Here is a 19,012-nt window from a genome sequence, read left to right as displayed (position 1 = left end):
ATCAAGGAAAGAATGCCCCAGAATAGCAGTGGTAACCTATAGTAGGTTGGTTACATATTGTAGCAATTACATTGAGTGAGGAATGCATCTCAGTCACCTAGATACAATCCCCCTGACAGTGAGATCACACATGCTAACTGCTTTGTACAGATTCTGTACATGTTTCCAGGCACAAAGCGTCCAGATGACTTTTCTGGTCAAAGTGAGCCCAGAATGGCACCTGATGTGGATTTTTTCTGTAAGATGAAATGTGTTGTACCATCTAGTGTGGTAGCTAGACCCAGATGTGGACACCAGATAAAATTAGGGCAAGCTTAATCAACAGAACCCAGAGATATTTTGTGGACTTCTACCCCCTTCAAATTACATGGAGAAGGTTGTGTCCTTGTATGCTCCCCATAACAAAAGCTGTTACGTTGCTATGTAGTGGGGGGTGGGGGGTGGGAGAGAGAAATAGGCCATCTTCCTCTTACACTTTCTAGGTGTTTGTGGTTTGGTTGCCTTGATAGGGGAGGAGAGTGGAAGAGTGCTGATACATGAAGCCAAAGCAACAGAGTCTATGAAAAGTTGTTTTCAAAGGATTTGGCTGCATGAATGTAATGGCCTTCATCAACACAACCAGATACAACTGCAGAAACTTAACTATTAAGTAGTGGAATATAGTCCATCAAAGTGCTACTGCAGATTTCCTCCTGAACAGCACTTCCTCCTCTTTCCAGAAACTTACGGATTTGATGGCAAACATTCTTGCAATGCAGGGACTAAGATGTACCCATCCTAACGGTGTCACAACAGGAAATTCATATGCCAGGCTGTTAAAATAACACTATGAAGAACCACAAACATATATTCTTAGCAGTTTAAAACCACTACAAAACTCCGTTAACTGCAAGTGAATTTGGAGCAAGCCAAAGCCACTTCAGAGGTTGCTAAGACTTCCACCATGTGTTATAACAACTACAGGGGCAGTATGCCAATGTTAGAAATATAGTAATAACTGTGACGGTATCTGAATAGTCATAACATCGTATGGGCAGCCTGGCTGGGGTTGATAAGATGAAGGGGGGCTTTCATGGTGCCAGAGTTCACAAGGAAGCAACAACTAATACACATTAATGCTTTTAATTAAGTAGCTATTATTCTCTAATGTATCTCAGCAGTTGCTGTAAAGAAAGATGGTCTAAATAAAACTTCTGACCAGCCTGAAATCTAATACGGGTCATTAACAACCAAGCTGCTCAAGCATGAGGGGGTCTGATCGTAAAACAGGCTGTAAACTGGATGTCAGTGGAGTCACAGTAGGATTCTCTTACACAGAAATGTTTGCTTCGGCTGAGGTAATTCAGCGGTGTGGACAGGGAATTCTGTTTCACCACAAGCTTTCTTCAACTCAGGATGCCGCTCGTTTGCCAGGCAAGTTTTTCTAGCCTGCTTTTCTTCCTTAAGGACAAGGTTAGAAATATCCCCAGCTATTCTTGAAGTTTACTTGTTTTGAAAGTACAGTCAACTTTACATCTTTATCCTGCCCTTCTTCAGACCAGCACACGGTTCTCTCCCATTCTCCATTTTATTCTCCATAACCCTATAGGGTAGGTTACATAGAATGCCAGGCTGCAGGTCACTCAATGAATTTGATGTCATGAGGGGATTTCAACATAGATCTCCGCAGCCACTATCTAACCCCCTATGATATGGTTGCTCAAGGTCTAGCTTGTTGCTTTTGGCATCATGAATTTTTGTCCATATGGAGTAAAGCAAACTCTATGTCCTGCTGTTTCGCTATGATTTCTGCCACCTAAAGAATCCCGGGTACTCTAGATTTGAAAACTCAGTCAGAAGACACTCTTTGTGCACTCAAAAATCATTCTTTTGTAAGGGAACCATAGCAGTTAACTCAGATTTCAAACTAGTCTAGATTTGTGGCATAGCTTTACTACAAATAGGTGCAAAAGCAGCATGTCTGCCTCTCAACAGACTGTCCCCTTTAGCTATCAACTAGTTGTGGTCATTTACCACATTGCTTCCTATTATACAAATGTGTCTTTTAAAACAAAAGCATTCAACGCTTTAAAATAGTGCAGAATTCTGCCAGGGAGCGGCAGCACGGGAGATTCTCCCAGTTTTGTAATCAAGGTTAAAAGAGTAGCAGACAAGACCATTCGCTTCTTCTTTGCTGGGAGCCTTTCCTTCCCCTACAGGCCGGACCATGACGAAAGCCTAGGCAAGAAAGGGTCTTTTAGGGTTACATCAGCAGGTGCTATTATTTGAACACTATCTTCAAGTTGTGGTTAACAGTGAATCCTGATTCTCACAAATCAGCTAAGATCAGCTAAGTGCACCTGCAGCCCAGTATCTAACTATAGCCAATGTCCTATGAGTGTAGGTGAAAATTAGCCCTTATTCTCACAGCTTGACTTGTGTGGGGAAAGTAGCTTTTCCAGCACTAGGGCCAACAACCTGGCCCAATTAGCTCCTCAGCAGCACATGACTGCCCAAAGAACTTCTGGTTAAAAAGTCAAATGTTTGTAGCTCAACTCAGCGCTTACTAAAGACACAATGTAGCCCTCATTTTAAATATTATGTAACTGAAATACAATAGGCAGAAGGACACTTGCTCCTGCCAGCACTTTCGTGATTATAACCCCTCTGGCGAGGTCTATTTCTAGTACTGCGTATTGTCAAAACTTGCCTTGTCCAGCTTGAGATCACACTGAAGCAATTTGCTTTCTACATGGCTCAAATTGTTCTTTGGAGCTATGAGAAGCTCCCTCAGGCTTACAATACATACTTCATAACTCATAAGCAAATGGAATCTGCTGCCACTTAATGGTGTGTTGGTAGCATTGCAGAGATTTAAAAAAAACCACCCTCCTAGCCATATAAACAAAAAACCCCATTGTTCTGAATGCATACGAAGTTTATACTTAGCGATCCAAAAACTTGATCAGAAATCTAAGGAGGGAACTTGGAAGGGGAAAGTAACCAACAGAACAGGGACAGTAAGAGGCCCTGTACTACTCTTGTACAGATATAAAAAAATCAATTAACAAGTATCACTGAAGGCAGGCTAAATGTTAGAAGACACACTAAAGGGGGCAGGTCTTCATAGGGACTTGAGACCAGGATTCTCCCTCTGCCTGTTCTTCCATCTTCCATACATGGTGGCTGGTTTAACTTCTGATAGGAAGACATTGCTCCAGCCAGCAACCCAGCTCCAACAAGACCAGCCATGGCTGGACTGAACCACATTCCCATCCTCTCTGATCCACACTGTTCAGGCAAATTTTGCCCATTAGAAGCTATCATTTGCCTCCAAGCTAGGTTTGAAGTAGGTTTCCAAATCCAGCTTGGAAGCAAAATACAAGTTGTGATTATCTTAGTTTGCCTGATTCGGGCATCACAGAAACCTTTAATTTTAAAAAGTGAGAGGTAATTTCCAAAAGTGATATGCATCATAGAATAACAGAGTTGGAAGGGATCACCACAGGACATCTAGTCCACGGGTCTGCAACCTGCGGCTCTCCAGATGTTCATGGACTACAAATCCCATAATCCCCTGCCAGCATGGCCAATTGGCAGGGGCTGATGGGATTTGTAGTCCATGAACATCTGGAGAGCTGGAGGTTGCAGACTCCTGATCTAGTCCAATTCCCTGCAAAATGCAGTACTCTAGGGCATCCCAGACTAATATTTGTCCAGCCACTGTTTAAAGACAGCCAATAAGGCTGTCCTCCCCAAGTAGCGGATTCAACTATTGAACAACTCTGTTAAATATCCTGCTTGGCCAGTAGATCTGAACTGGACCACTGGGTCAACAGGGATTTGGCATCCTATTTCTACTCTTCTGTGCAACTATAATAGTACCTGCTCTACCTTACTGAAAGAAACAAGGCAGTTAAACATCATGACTTGCCTTATGTCCCATCTTCCTATCCCCATGACTTCACTATCAGCAGGAAAATGTTCTGTGTGACCGAGGAGCTCAAAAGGCAGTGATATTTGCCCAAGACAGACAACCGTTGAAACCTACCAGTCCACTCTGCCAAGGGCAGTGAGATCACCATTTGAAACACACGCCTCTCCTTCTCACAGTGATTGGGCCAATCTTTTTTTTTTTTCCTTCAAAAATTGACTTAGCAGTTAGTGTAATAAGCCTTGACAGTTTCTTCTCTAAATTCATCAGGAGTCAGCTGCTTCAGTCGTGACACTATGTTATCCATTGTTATTGCCCTTTGGTGGCTCCCACGGCGACACAGGGCAGACGTTGCTCCAGCTTCTGAGCCTCTGTATCCACTGGCTCTCCTGTCCCACAAGCACAGCAGCAAGCCCAGGGCACTGATCACTGAGCAGGCAGTCAGCAGCTCCCAGACTGGCCAGCACGCACAGGCATCCCTCCACATCCTGCCCCAGCCTGACCACTCTGCCCACACCACCGTTGCCACCAACATCCACTGCTCCATAACTCAACCTCAAGCCAAGCTGACAACCTCTACCAGAGGCAGGCACATTCCTCTGGTGCAAGAAAACCTGACGGTGGTGGGATGCACCAGTTTTAGCGGAACAAAATGGTAGGATATAACCATTTTCTTGCTGGCGGCTTGCTGGTTCTGCATCACTAAAATGGATTTGATCTACTTTTCCCTCAGCAAATAACTCTGGCTATGAATCTCTGCCTTCACACACATCGTTAATACGATGCTTCCTGAAACGAAGCAAGACTTTGTTCATCCTTCCGACTCACCTCACCCTGAATTTATTTCCCTGCCATTTCAACACATTTTCTAGCAGTTTATCTAGGTGGGCTGCCCCAAAGCTAGGGCCTTCTTAAAGTATTTTTGTAATTTATTTTCAGCGCTTCCCTGTAGAGACATTTTTGGAATTTTAGCCACTCCATCAGTTTGTGGAATGATAGGCATGAAGGCAAGCCAATATGATCATCCAAAGCCACCTTAAAGTCTGACCCAACTATTCCAGGTAATTTGGAAACCATCATTTTAATAACAAATACAGTGAGTCACTGACAATAACAGAGGAACTTAGCCACTGTGCCCTAAGCAGCACCCCAGGGTTTGCTTTTTGACTATAAAGGACTTGAATCTTTCCTGCATTCCAAAAGGCGGTCCCAATGAATCCTCCCCACCCCACCCCCAAAAGTGAGAAAGCAATTAAAGGTAGAGGCCCTCCGGGGTGCCCTCTTGCTTCTTATAGAGAACATTTTCTTTCGACTTTTTGAAGTCTTCATTTGTTACTTTCATCCTCCGTTCTCGCAGAGCCATCAAGCCAGCTTCTGTGCAAATTGCCTGCCAGAGAGGAGAAATGATTAGCATACTGGAAACCATTCGGGATCTCACATCATCAAAATGCTGTGAAAATATTTCTCAGGCAAGTCTAGGGTTGTTTCGTGCTATAGTACATGGTTAAAATGGAAACCAAAGCCTGCCACTGAAGGCTGCCTGTACATCTCTTACCTTAATATCGGCACCAGACAGATCATCTTTAGCCATAATCAGTTCATCCAGCGTAACGTCATCTGCCAAAGTCATCCTGCTGGTGTGAATCTGAAAGATGCGCTTCTTAGTTTTCTCATCCGGGAGAGGAAATTCAATTTTCCTATCAATACGCCCTGGAGAGAGCAGGAAAAAAATGTAAGTGCAGTTTTGGTAGTCAAGACCTGGAAGCCTTTTTCTGTGCAGTAGTGATTTGGCCACACTGGCAGGGGCTGGTGGGATTTGTAGTCCATGAACATCTGGAGAGCCGCAGGTTGCAGACCCCTGATCTACAACATAGGTGTCAAACTCAGCTTCTCCAGATGTGCATGGACTACCATTCCCAGCAGCCCCTGCCAGCATGGTCAATTGGCCCTGCTGGCATGGGCTGATGGGAATCATAGTCCACGAACACTTGGAGGGCCTGAGTTTGACACCTATGATCTACAAGATCCAGTCTTTTCACAACTCTCTACCATAATGAGTCTGCTCTGAATATAGTTGTTTTTGCCAGTAGGCCCTTGCTATCCCTTCGTGAAACCAAGCCTTTCTTATTTTCACCAGCCCATTATAAATCTGTGGTTTATTTTATTTTTTTCAACACAATTCCTAGCAGATACCATTTTAGCTGTAGCATATGCAACATGACTGCTTGAATATTTTAGGCATATCAGCAACACCATTTAACAGTAAGATCTCTGTTTTAAAGGGAACTCGTTTCTCCAACCCGACTGATATAACCCCCAAAATAGATTAATGGGATCAGGGTTTTTTTAAACCAGCTGTTTGTACATCGCAAACTCTAGCCAATACATTGTCGAAGGCTTTCACGGCCGGATTCAACTGGTTATGGTGGGTTGTCCGGGCTGTGTGGCCGTGATCTGGTGGATCAGGTTCCTAACGTTTTGCCTGCATCTGTGGCTGGCATCTTCAGAGGTGTATCACAGAGGGAAGTCTGTTACACACTGTGTCCAGTGAGAAGGGAATGTTTAGTGGGGTATATATTGTCCATGACCCAGGGTGGGGAACCAATCAGTACACAGGATTTGCATTCACCAATACTGCTGCTGCTGTAGGGAATGCAAATGTGAATCACTCCCTGGACTGAAAACCCCCACCTGCAATACTATACTATCAACCACACCTTTGCATAGCAAGTTCCACCCAAACACTTACTGATTGGTTCCCCACCCTGGGATATGGACAATATATACCCCACTAAACATTCCCTTCTCACTGGACACAGCGTGTTAACAGACTTCCCTCTGTGATAAACCTCTGAAAATGCCAGCCACAGATGCAGGCGAAACGTTAGGAACAAGATCCACCAGACCACGGCCACACAGCCCGGAAAACCCACCACAATCTAGCCAATACATTTTTATCTCACCCTTTCTCCAACAAAGAGTGGTACGCATGATTCTGCCTTCCTTATTTAACAGTCATGTGCAGTCAGTTAGGCTAACAGAGCACAGATGGCCCCAGGCAATTCAATGAGCTCCATGACAGAAGTGGTGGTTTAAATCCAGGTCCCAGTCTAAAACTCAAACCACTATATTACACCACAAGCACAACACATAGCAATGACTCCTGTGGACACTGCCACCCCCATGTTGTGATCGTCCCCAAAATATTTACTATGTACTCCCCAGAAAAGACTTCATTCTCTGTGAAGTGCCATGAACAACAATGGCATTGTAGCCTATTAACTGCAAGCCACAAGAGGGGAAATGTTTACATCTTCATTTAGCCAGTAGTGAAACAAAAACAAAAGCCATTACCTGGCCTGATTAAGGCTGGGTCCAGCGTTTCTATTCTGTTAGTGGCCATGATGACTTTTACATCTCCACGGGAGTCAAACCCATCTAACTGGTTCAGCAACTCCAGCATCGTTCGTTGGATCTCTCTTTCACCTCCTGAATTGGAATCATACCTTTGAAGCACAGGAGAACAGAATCTAAGCGTGATGCAGGCAGCACTCTCCAAAGAAGATGGCATTTCACTTGGTGGGCAATGAAGTCCACAGGGCACAACCCAATGGGTTTTGGTGAAAGTGGTGGATGCCATTTTAACATGTGACGTTGTTCAACGCCACCTTGCTGGGGAAGGAACTCCAGTGTCTGTGGCACAGGTAATCAGCAATATAACCAGTGTCCTCTGAATCCCCCAACCCAGAGGCAGAACTAGCCTAACAGAACTGGATGGAAGGGAGATGGTCTAAAACTGGCCCACAAGGGCAAAGACATGCCTGCAACTCCATCAAAGGAGGATTTTTTCCCATGTGAGATATTGTTAGGAAAGGGACTAAAATAAAATGGCCGTTATTATAATGCTTCTGAATAGATCTATGGTGAGGTCATATTTAGAATACTGTGTACAATTCTGGTTGCTATCTCTCAAAAAGAGAGCTGGAAAAAGCACAGAAGTTGGCAATCAAGATGATTAGGGAGTTGAATTAAGGTTGAAGTGTCTCACACTTCAGTTTAGAAAAGGGACAACTAATGGGGGATATGATAAAGGTTAACAAAATTACGCGTGGGGTGGAGAAAGTCGTCAAAGAGGAATTTTTCTCTGTCTCCCAAAATATTAGAACTCAAGGGCATCCAAAGAAATTGATGGGCAGCAGATTCAAAATGGACAAAAGAAAATACTTCTTTGCACAGGAGGTGATTAAAATGTGTAATTCGTTGCCAGGGGATAGTGACAGCCACAGGCACAGACGGTTTTAAAAGGGTATTAAACAGATTCCTGGAGGACAAGTCTATCAGCTGCTAATAGCTAGCCTTGGTGAGTAAAGGGAGCCTCCACATTCAGAGGCAGTCAGACTCTGAATCCCAGCGTCAGGGGGCAACATCAGGGGAAGGCCTTAGCTTTGATGCTCCATTGTTGGACTTCCAGAGGAATTGTTCGGCCACTATGAGAGACAGGATTCCGGACTAGATAGGGCGACTGTCTGATCCAGTAGGGTTCTTATGTACTAAAACTTAGTCATACAATGGGGACTTGAAACTGTTCCAAACAAGAGCAAGAGCCTGTAAGCAATACAAAAGATACTCTGGGGGACTACCCCACAGCAAATATGAGTTGCAAGCAGCCTAGCAACAAATAGAGAAAGAAAATCCCATTTTCAAATTAGCCTTAATGTTCCACATAAAGACTGACAACGATGCCCTCCCTACCTTTTGGTACCAATGGCATCAATTTCATCGATGAAGACGATTGAAGGGGCATGCTCTTCCGCTACTCGAAACAATTCTCGGACAAGCTTGGGACCATCTCCCAGGTACTTCTGTATAAGCTCAGAACCAACCACTCTCAGGAAGGTGGCTGAGGTCTGGTTTGCCACTGCTTTGGCTAATAGTGTTTTACCTGTTTTGTTGTCAACAGACAGCAAAGTTAGAGTTCACAGCGATTGTTGCTCATTTGTATTACAGACACATGCCATTCAGGATACTAAGGAGCAGCTATGATAAGTTAAAATTCTTTGTTAAGCAAATAAGCAATTCAACTAATTTAAATCGCCTCTGCAACTTTTGTTTGAATGTCGGCTTCCCAGAGGAGTTCTGAGAGGCGAAAAGACGATCCTGAAAAGAATGGCTTTTAAACATTGCCACAGCCTTAGCTGTTGTCTTGGATCCCAGGCACCGTCAACACTGAAAACAACTTTCTTTCTCTCCCCTCATACAAGAGGTTGTCCAAATGGACAAAAAAACAGGACCCAACTCCCTGAAGAAAGTGTGTAGATCTTCATAGTGACTGATACACTATGCTAGTTATTTTCACAACAGTCTTTAGAACTGACCAACAAGAAGAGAAATAATCAGTACCTGTGCCAGGAGGTCCATACAAAATGACTCCTTTGGGTGGCTTTATACCCATTTCTTCATAATATTCAGGATGGGTCAAAGGGAGCTCCACAGACTCCTACAGGGAAAAATAATGTCTTCAAAACATATCAGCCCAAGGAGATGGATCATAGTAGCTGTTTCTAGTTTTGAAATAACAGATGAGTACGTTGCATAATTGTCAAGATCAGAATTTTCAGAAGTGAAGGCAATTTACATGCGGTCCAAAGTTTTGCATATGGACAACCTTTAATCTAAGAGATTACCGATGATGACCATTCTCGATGTAATTCCCCAGATTAGGTTTGTAGGAAACATTCAGAATTAAACTAACAGATAATCACGTTTCGATACAGTAAAGGAAACCAAATAGTGTAACATGTGTGCGCCTTAATTTTTGCAACAAAGCTGCCCAACAAATCCTGGAAACAAGGCTCTCTGCATAATACAGTTAGACGTCAAATTAACTAGTTTCTTTAAATGTTATGATGTTTTCTCCCGAAGACATCAAGTAATTTATTCTAGCAATTGAAGTTTCTGCAACAGTGTCAGAACGGTGTAGAGATTAAACATTAAGATGGGAAACAAAAATTCAAAGCTCCACTTAGCCTGGATAGGCTTGGGCCACTCTCAATCTAACCTATGTGCCATTACTTTTCAGAAAGAAGAGGAAGATAAAAGTTTACCATAATAACACTTGTCTGTCTGCAATTAACTGAACCATAACTGGAATTCAGTGAGTCACGAAGCCACAGTATCTTTTAAAGAAATACTGAACTGGAAATCATATTGTAGCTTTAACCCCCCCCCACCCCCCCCCCAACCCGCCCCCCCCCCCCCCCCCCCCCCGCCCCACCCCCCGCCGCCCCCACCCGCCCCCCGCCGCCCCCCCCCCCCGCCCCGCCGCACTCCACCCCGCCCCCCCCCCCCTCCCCCCCCCCCCCCCACCGCCCCCCCCCCCCCCCCCCCCCCCCCCCCCCCCCCCCCCCCCCCCACCCCCCCCCCCCCCCACCCCCCCCCCCCCCCACCCCCCCCCCCCCCCACCCCCCCCCCCCCCCACCCCCCCCCCCCCCCACCCCCCCCCCCCCCCACCCCCCCCCCCCCCCACCCCCCCCCCCCCCCACCCCCCCCCCCCCCCACCCCCCCCCCCCCCCACCCCCCCCCCCCCCCACCCCCCCCCCCCCCCACCCCCCCCCCCCCCCACCCCCCAATTCCCATCAGCCCTGCTGGCAGGGGCTGATGGGAATTGTAGTCCATAACATCCGGAGTGCCAAAGGTTCGCCACCACTGGCCTAGAGCATCCCAGACAAGTGTTTGTGCAGCCACTGCTTAAAGACTGACAGTGAGGGGGAGCTCACCATCTCCCTAGGCAGCTGATTCCAGTCTTGCACAACTCTTGCTATAAAAATTATTTCCCAATATTCAGTTGGAGCTTTTTTCCTCATAATTTATACCCATAATTGCAAAAGCCCTATCCTCTGCTGCCAACAGGAACAGCTCTTCAGGCAGCTTCTTTTGCACTGAACAATTCCAGAAACATAAATACCTTGATTTCTTGAATCTGGTTGTCTAAGCCACCTATATCTGCATAGGTCTCCTGTGGGGCTTTTTCTACCTTCATCACGGTCACTAAAGGATCTGTGTCATCCATCAGAACTCCTATCACAGCATGGACCTAAGTAAAAGGCAGCAGCGTAAGCAGATGAGGGACAGCATCACACAAGCAAACTAATCTGGCTCACTACAAGCAAATAACAAGTTAGTTAGATCTTCCCATGCTTAGTAGCATACCGGGCAACAAGGGTTAACTAAAATTCCACTCGCCTGCAGTCTAGTTTACATGGTCAGTATTACCTCCCAGTGATATCAATCGGCCAATAAAGTCACAAAACTTGCCCAGTTACAAAAGATCTTAGGCATGACTAGCTCTTGCCACAACAGGGTCTCTACTATCTCTGCTACTTCTCTTTGAATTGTTTTCATTTTGGGGACATCTTTATTAAAATGCACCACAACTATCTATCAATAGGTATTGGAAATTTATGCAAAATGTTATATAAAGTTCATGGAACCTTTATGTTTCCTGTGTTTTGGATGAGAGGCAAAGTTTTACTTACCTTATGGTTAAGTAGAACTGAACATCCTGGCTCTAGCAAATCCTTGTCAACGAAGGAAAGAATACTGACGTAGTGCTCTGATCCCACCGATGTTGACACTATGGCATGATTGTCATCAATTATCTCCTCCAGAGTCCCTACAGACATTGGGGTTCCTCTCAGATCATCTACCTTGGATCTCTCTTCCTGCATACAAAAGGAAATCGCAATTGTGTGGTAAGGTTTGCCGGCTATCCTCACCAATCTTGACTTATTTATTGTAAGTATTTCTACTGTGCATCTCAACTGGCATCTGGTTCCTAGAGAGGCTCTCATAAATTTTAAAAACAAAATTCATATAATCATTAAGACCTATACTTAGTAGTAATAATAATAATATTTAGTAAAATTTAAACATTCAGCAGGATTAGAACAGCAGAAACAAAGCCAGAATTCAACATTTCAGAGAGGGGTTGTGAGAGCAGAAAAATATTTACTATAGTTTTTATAGTGATGGGAAAATAAGCATGGTAGCAGATGGGCATCCCAAAGTGGGGATCTTACAATTAAAAAACCCTATTCTTAGTATGTTGTCATCAACTTTGTTTCCAAGAGAAACCTTAAAGTGGGCAGAATTAAACTAGAGAAAATGGTTCTTTTAATATCCAAGTTCCAAGCCATTTAGGACTTCAAAGGAAGGAACATGCATTTTGAATTGTGCCCAAAAGCAACTGGAAGACAGCTGTTCTAATACAAGTGAGACACAATCCATACAGTTGGTGCAAATCAATAAATTTTGGAGCCAACTTGTGTCTGAGCTGTCTTCAGAGGAAGCCCCATATAAAGCACATTTCAGTAATCTAACCTGAAGGTGATTCAGTATGTATAATCATAACCAACCCCATCTCTGCAGGAAGGGTGGCAGGTAACTCAGCAGCCAAAGAAAGCTGCTACTATGACCTTCTAAGCACAACTTTTCCATTTATTTGCAAAAACTGGCTCAATTTTTTCTATTTGAATCAACTAATTGCTGTCCTTTACGTTAGCGGTATATAAGTTCAATCAATCAATCAATCAATAAAACCCTTCTATAGAATCAAACAGATCACAGAACCTTTAAAATTGCTGAAATAAAAATGCAGTTTTGAAACATTAGAGGCTAAATTGCTTATTGTAGCCCAACTGTCTCGGGACAAAGTCTTCGTTTGATGAATGGAACAGGCCCAGGGGATAGCACGCTTCTAAACAAGCATCTGGCAACATAACATGTTAACAAACAGAGAACTAAACATAAGACAACTGGTAGTGAAAAAGGAATTCCCTTCCTGATAGGTACCTCCTGTTTTTCTTCTAATGGTTTCATCTGTTCCTGGTTTCTAATAAATTCTTCTTCCATCAAGAGGTAATCTTTAATTCGTTCCAGCTTCAACAATTTGAGTCTGCACTGGGTATGAGGAGTTACTGCAGTTAAAGACAAAGTTAAGAACAACATTCAATTACAGCTTGTTCTTCTCGATTCTAAAAGGACTTCAAGATTCTCCACCCTTTCCCCCTTGTACTGGAAAATCATTCTGCATCCTCACCAGAAAGCAGTCTTACTGGACTTGAACTACATGATGCCACAACCAACTTCCAAAGTTGGGATTTCAAGAGTCTTCTACTGACAGAAGTCATATGCCTGAGAGCACTTGGGCCAACACAAGGCTCTTAATTACATGTCTTGCTATTGTGATGAAGTTTTACCATATTATGTTCAACTTAAATTTTGAGAGTGGATTAATGAAAATGCACAGATCATTGTTTTAAAGTAGCTAAAATTTGAATCAATGTGTTGTATGAATTGATTTTACCTCTAGTATTTACCAAGTAATCTGATCCCCACATTAGTTCAGAGTTCTTCTATCATCTGCATCTTGGTGGGCCATTGGAACTATAGTATAAATTATTATCTGACTCTGAGGCTGATAATTTGTCCATTTAGGCCAGTACCAATTACTCAAACAGACAGTGATCCCCACCCCCAGGTCACAGGCAAAGACCAGATATCTTTTGAACTAGCAATGGCCAGCAACTAAACCTGGATCATTCTGTACATGAAACACCTACTCTAGAACTGAGCTGTAGATCCATTTTGGCATACATTCAAATCAATTGTGCTTACCCAGTGGGAGCTTGCTGGCAGCATCTGGTCCCTTAGTTTTCTTCTTCTTTTTCCCTACTCTAGTTGGAACAGGAGGCTCATATTTCTTCTTCTTATCCTTTTTATTTTTAAAAAACAGAAACAATAAGAAAGTGAAAATTGGTATAGAGTTGGCTCCAAGGGAACTTGCTTAGGAAAGCACTGCAGTGTGGAGAAATGGTATTAATTCCAGGGGAAGGAGCTTTATGCACCTCTTCCACATAATTGCCCTGGCCCTACCCATATAACACAGTGAAGAAGCCTGAAGCTCCAGCCAAAGTATAAATGTCAGCCATTGACAAATACAAACACTTCTTTGATGGTCCCCAGGTACATACTGTAGTATTTCACAGATGGCTCAAGTATTCTGTAGCCCACAAATTACAACTACTGTCTCTTGCTTTCTCTAAAGTTCAGCAGACATAGTGTACAATAGGATCTCTAAACGATGACCCTCCAGATGTTCATGGACTACAAATTCCATCAGATCTGAGGCTGATGGGAATTGTAGTCCATGAACATCTGGAGGGTTATAATTTGGAGACTCCCAATGATTGGAATCATGCCTTCCTGAGTCTTGCTTTCAAAGACCTCATATGTTTTGGGGAACAAATGTTTGGGCTAAAAGGACCCATGAAACCCAACCAATTTGTCTTCTGCTCCCAAACAACAGCACATACAAAGCTGGGTATTCAGAAAATGTCTGAATGCATAGGGATCTGTTTTGGATCTGTCATTATGATGGTGAAGAGCTAAAATAGATAAGGGAAGCTCTTCAGTTTAGCCTATTCTAATATACAGCATGAGTAATTCTGAATTAAAATCTCTTTGGTAACCACCATAATTAAGACCTCAAATTCCAGCATTGGAGAAGAGAGATTAAAAGTTATTGCTATCCAGGTATTTTAGTTGCTTTATACGTACAGCATTTTAAACAAATTACTTCTAGAATTATTCAAGATTTTATATACTAAAGCATCATATGATTTAAATTCATTTTCCCAACTACCACTGTAGAAATCTGCTGCTACTGTCAAAGCTGTACAATACCTGACAAAACACCTGTTTTTTTTTTCATATTTACCTTGTCATCCTTTTTGCCACCTCCAGGACCATGTCCTCCACTCTGGCTTTGACCCTTGAGAGAAGGAAAGAGATGAAGATCAAACAACACACCAAAAATAATCTTTTGTCCTTAAGCATCTTGGTACTCAAAAGATTTACGTTGTCCCTTTCAGTAATATTAATTAATTTCAATGGAACATAATGAAAAAAATAAGGCTGTAAACATAAATGCACATGCTAGGAAAAGAAACCTCATTAAATTCTGTGGTGATTTCTTTTGCATAAATATGTTTCGGATCATGAAGCACTTGTATTTAGAACTGTATTTATCGTCTACATCGCTGTAAAACAATTGTTTTGGAGCATGTACTTTGAATACTGGAGACCAAAAGCTTTACACTTGAGACCGCAGACATAAATGTGCTGCAGAAAAATGTCCAGTACTTTATTTTTCCACAGTACTTTTTTAAGAACATAAGAACATAAGAACAAGCCAGCTGGATCAGACCAAAGTCCATCTAGTCCAGCTCTCTGCTACTCGCAGTGGCCCACCAGGTGCCATTTCTAACTCTTACAGTATATACATTACACAAGTTGGGCAGTTTTAAAGTTGTAATTAATATTTGTCAGGTGATTATACCTGAAATATTTGTCAGGTGATTATACCTGAAAATTGTGGTGCAACTGTACACAGATTTTATTGATTTGAAACCTGGTGGAATAAAACCACAAATGCATACCAGAATCCAAGTTTTCTTAAAAAATTATGAATTCATCTGTTGTGCATATTCTAATCCCCAATCTGATATGGACTTAACTAATAATGCAAACAATAAGGTGCCCCAATGACCTATGTGGATAAGAGTCAAATTTTCTGTTGAACACATGAGCAGACAACCAAATTCATGGGCTACAATTAGTATGTCAACTGGTGTGCGCTCAGTGCCTTACAGCTTTTCTCCTTACAATGTAAAAAAATCTAAGGGAACAGCATGCTATATTGCTTTTACATTTTTACAAGTATGACTTCAATAAAAATAATTTTCCATAAAGCTTTGAAATATAACCTTTAAATTACACTTGAATTCCATGATCCAATATTTCAGTTAAAATATTTCTTCTTATTGGAACATAACATTTAAATAAGATCCTTTTAGATAATTTAAGATCATTTTCTAAAATATGTCAAAATTAATCTGCTAAGTGGGTCCATGCTCTATTTAGGGCTTTGGACAATTTTACAATTCTATTTTTTTTTTCAAATCACAGTGCAGATGTAACAACTGTATGTAACCTGAAACTTCCTGCAACAGCCAGTAAACCATGGACAAGCCCACATGTTTTAATAAATAAATATGTTGTTAGATATATTTGTTCACATCCCTGTGAACTCTAATTTGGTCAGGATTCTTAGCTGCTTATTCCTACATGGATAAATGTGTAATTTGCTATGGGAAATGCCCATGTACAGATGGCAGTCACACATCTGCCACAAAGGTGGTTGATGCGCTTTGTCAAAAGCAGCATCTATAAATATGAATCATTTAAAACTTCCATGTCAGCTTACAACAAAGAAAGAAGGCAGTCCAATACCAAAAATGCATCTTTAAATAGTATTTTGCACAAAACACACACTGTGAAGGGAACAGTTTCCAGACCGGAGGATGTGACAGCAAATAGCCTTGAAGTTCAGCCACTGTCTATGGTGCTAGTGCACCGTCATCCCTTTCTTCCCTCTGAGGATTCATGGTCATGGATACCCCCACTCCCAGTTTATCCCCACAAAACAACCCAGTGATGATGGCCCTGCCGAGTAACCACTACACACAGGCTTTTAAAGAACTGATCGCTGAGGCTCCAGTACAACAGAGCATTCTCCCGCCCAGTTCCTTACAGAGAGCGCTCCTGTTTTAGGCTTCCCGCTCCTGTTTTAGGCTTCCCTCTCCACTGGGACACTGAGCAAACCAAATCCCCCTGCCACTGAAGACTTGGACTGTGGAGCCCACCCCGCCGTAGAAGCACAATGACACCGCAGAACATGACGAAGCAGGAAAGGTCCCGCCTTGCCGCCGCCTCCCTCCCCTCAGCAAGCCAGTCAGCCAACCAGTCGCCTTGTCTTCTTTCCCCCAATATCACTAAGGTCGGGGGTCCTACGGAGGCAACCACCCCCGCCGAACACCGCTTTCGCCCTCACTCACCATCCCGCTCACTCACAGCCGTCCACCGGAAGTTTAGGCGCCGCACAAGGATGACGGAGAAGGAAACGAGCCCGGTACGGGTCCCGGCGAGGGGCAAAAAGCGAAGCGCAAAACGCGTGCCTGAGCAGAGCCGGGGTTTCCTAGGTACCGGTTCGAGAGGGCGGGAAGAAGGTCCGCTTATTAGTGAAGCATGGCGATGAGACCCCCTCCGGGAGATTTTTCGGCCCGTAATTTAGAAGCTGTTTATATTCTGTTATGTTAGAGAGTTGGTTTCATTGATCTGTCCAGGCTTGTCACCCTCAATGAGGAGAGTGGAGTTCTCTCAGTTTTACAGCTTATCTCGAGACTACACGGTGACGGATCCCTTTCCCTGCTGGAAGTGACAGCTTCGGAAGATAAGATCTTCGCATCTCCACAGAGCTCCCTGCCCAAATTCTGACCTCCATAGGCCCCACCCTTGAATGTCCAGAAATTGGCCAAGCCAGAGCCGGCAAACGGATCATATCCTTCACTTCTGGTTTTCCAATCTTTCCTCTGAGCGGTTTAGGGCAATGGGCTTGATTCTGCTTGCAGGTGTTCCAAAATCATTACCTTTGCATGGCGTTCAGCTCGCCTTGTGAATTCTGAAGGATTTGGGAGTGATATTGGATGATGGACATTTAGCTGCTGCGTGCTAACAACAGGAAAGGAAACTGGTCAGGTATGGATTGCAACAAGGGCCAAGATCTGGTTGCAAGAACAGTGTGTACACAACAATGCGTACACAATGTCTCTGCAACCAATATCTAAGCCAATGGCCCCTGTGCCAGCACACAGCACCCTCTTGATTCACTTTGCAGTTAGCCCCTAGTGCTTTTCCAGGGCATCAGTTCCTGGAACAGTTAAAAGGGTCAGAGAACAGAAGGAAGGTTTTTAGATCAGTTAGTGCTGATGTTTTTAACACAAAATAAAGCAATAGACATAAAAGAGCTCTGTGATGCAGAGTGATAAACTATAGTATTGCAGTCAAAATCTCTATGCACAAACAGAATTTGATCCCAGTGGAAGTAATTGGCTCAAGGTTGACTCAGCCTTCCACCCTTCCAAGGTTGGTAAAAAGAGAACCCAGCTTGCTGGAGGTAAAGATGACTGGGGAAGGCAGTGGCAAACCATCTTGTAAACGAAATCTGCTTGGAAACGTGATGTGATGTCACCCTATGAGTCAGTATTGACCTGGTGCTTGCACAGGGGACTAGTTTCACCTTTATCCTAGACATAATAATCCCACATGTTCCAGGTATTGCTGTGATAACAAAGATGAACAAAGCATCAGAAAGATCACTGCAGAACAACTGGAAAGTAACTTGATCTTTTTTAGCAAGTTAGCATTCTTATATGTGGAATTGTATAGTGGACAGAGAGGTATTATTTAGTGTAACTATTCTTGTGCTTCCAGATAGGCAGGCATGTGAGCAGTAAACTAAAACAGGAGGCCAATAGCATTTGATATATTACTCTTGTAATTGTTTTAAACTTGTCCCTCCATAGAAATCCCCCCCTCCACTTTTCTGTTGTTAATTTAAATGGGTTGGCCTAATGAAAGTACTTCATGTATTTGATGAGTGGTCTGATTTATAATATTTATACCCTGCTTTCCTCCCAAGTGGGGAGACAAAGCAACTTACTTTGTTCTCCTTTCCCCCAGATTATCCTTGCAATAACACAGTGGTAGATAAGGCTCAAGAGTATGTGACTAGCCAAAGGTCACCCAGCAAGCTTCCATGGCAGAGTGGGGATTTGAACCTGGCTCTCCAAGATCCTAGTCCAACAACAACACCATGCTGTATCTTATGTATGAGCTTGTGTAGGAATAAATTTAGTTTCTAAAGTGTCATCAGATTCCTGTTTTACCTTTTTTGAAGTAATGACAAATTTTATTGATCATTGTTGGATTTGTTTTGAATGGTGGAAATAGTGGTGAGGATATTGATTGATTGGTCTGCAATGCACATTGGGCGAAAAGTCACTGCCACATTTTTCAGACTTCTTGAAGGAAACCCAGCTTTTTGCCATTCATACCAAGTACAAATATTTTATTCCTGTTGGTTAGATGTCGCTTAGTGTTTTATTTCTTCCTTTTTAAGAATAATACACCTTGTCATCT

At 43.2% G+C, this 19,012-nt stretch overlaps 1 protein-coding gene and 1 long non-coding RNA gene across 3 annotated transcripts; one reads left to right on the top strand and one right to left on the bottom strand.

Moving 5' to 3' along the window:
- Window positions 1-4,975: 4,975 nt before the first annotated feature.
- Window positions 4,976-16,958, bottom strand: PSMC1 (proteasome 26S subunit, ATPase 1). Of its 2 annotated transcripts, none has more exons than XM_048485184.1 (11): window positions 16,870-16,958; window positions 14,691-14,744; window positions 13,589-13,685; window positions 12,764-12,888; window positions 11,449-11,634; window positions 10,878-11,006; window positions 9,314-9,410; window positions 8,666-8,855; window positions 7,268-7,419; window positions 5,469-5,623; window positions 4,976-5,300 (listed from the first exon to the last, which is right to left on the bottom strand). In XM_048485184.1, the coding sequence occupies exons 1-11, from the start codon at window positions 16,870-16,872 to the stop codon at window positions 5,166-5,168; spliced, it is 1,323 nt and encodes a 440-aa protein (XP_048341141.1). In that variant the 5' UTR covers window positions 16,873-16,958; the 3' UTR covers window positions 4,976-5,165. The 2 variants fall into 2 exon arrangements, with proteins under 2 accessions (XP_048341141.1, XP_048341142.1); XM_048485185.1 differs by lacking the exon at window positions 16,870-16,958 and adding an exon at window positions 16,776-16,794.
- LOC125426637 lies at window positions 16,943-18,742 on the top strand. Its single transcript, XR_007243553.1, has 2 exons — window positions 16,943-17,569; window positions 18,554-18,742. It is a non-coding gene; the product is annotated as an uncharacterized LOC125426637 (long non-coding RNA).
- The last annotated feature ends 270 nt before the right edge of the window (window positions 18,743-19,012 follow it).

Source organism: Sphaerodactylus townsendi, linkage group LG02, assembly GCF_021028975.2.
Source record: "Sphaerodactylus townsendi isolate TG3544 linkage group LG02, MPM_Stown_v2.3, whole genome shotgun sequence".
Taxonomy (NCBI): Eukaryota; Metazoa; Chordata; class Lepidosauria; order Squamata; family Sphaerodactylidae; genus Sphaerodactylus; species Sphaerodactylus townsendi.
Note: the sequence above shows the minus strand (reverse complement) of the source record. Positions and strands in the feature narration are given on the sequence as shown.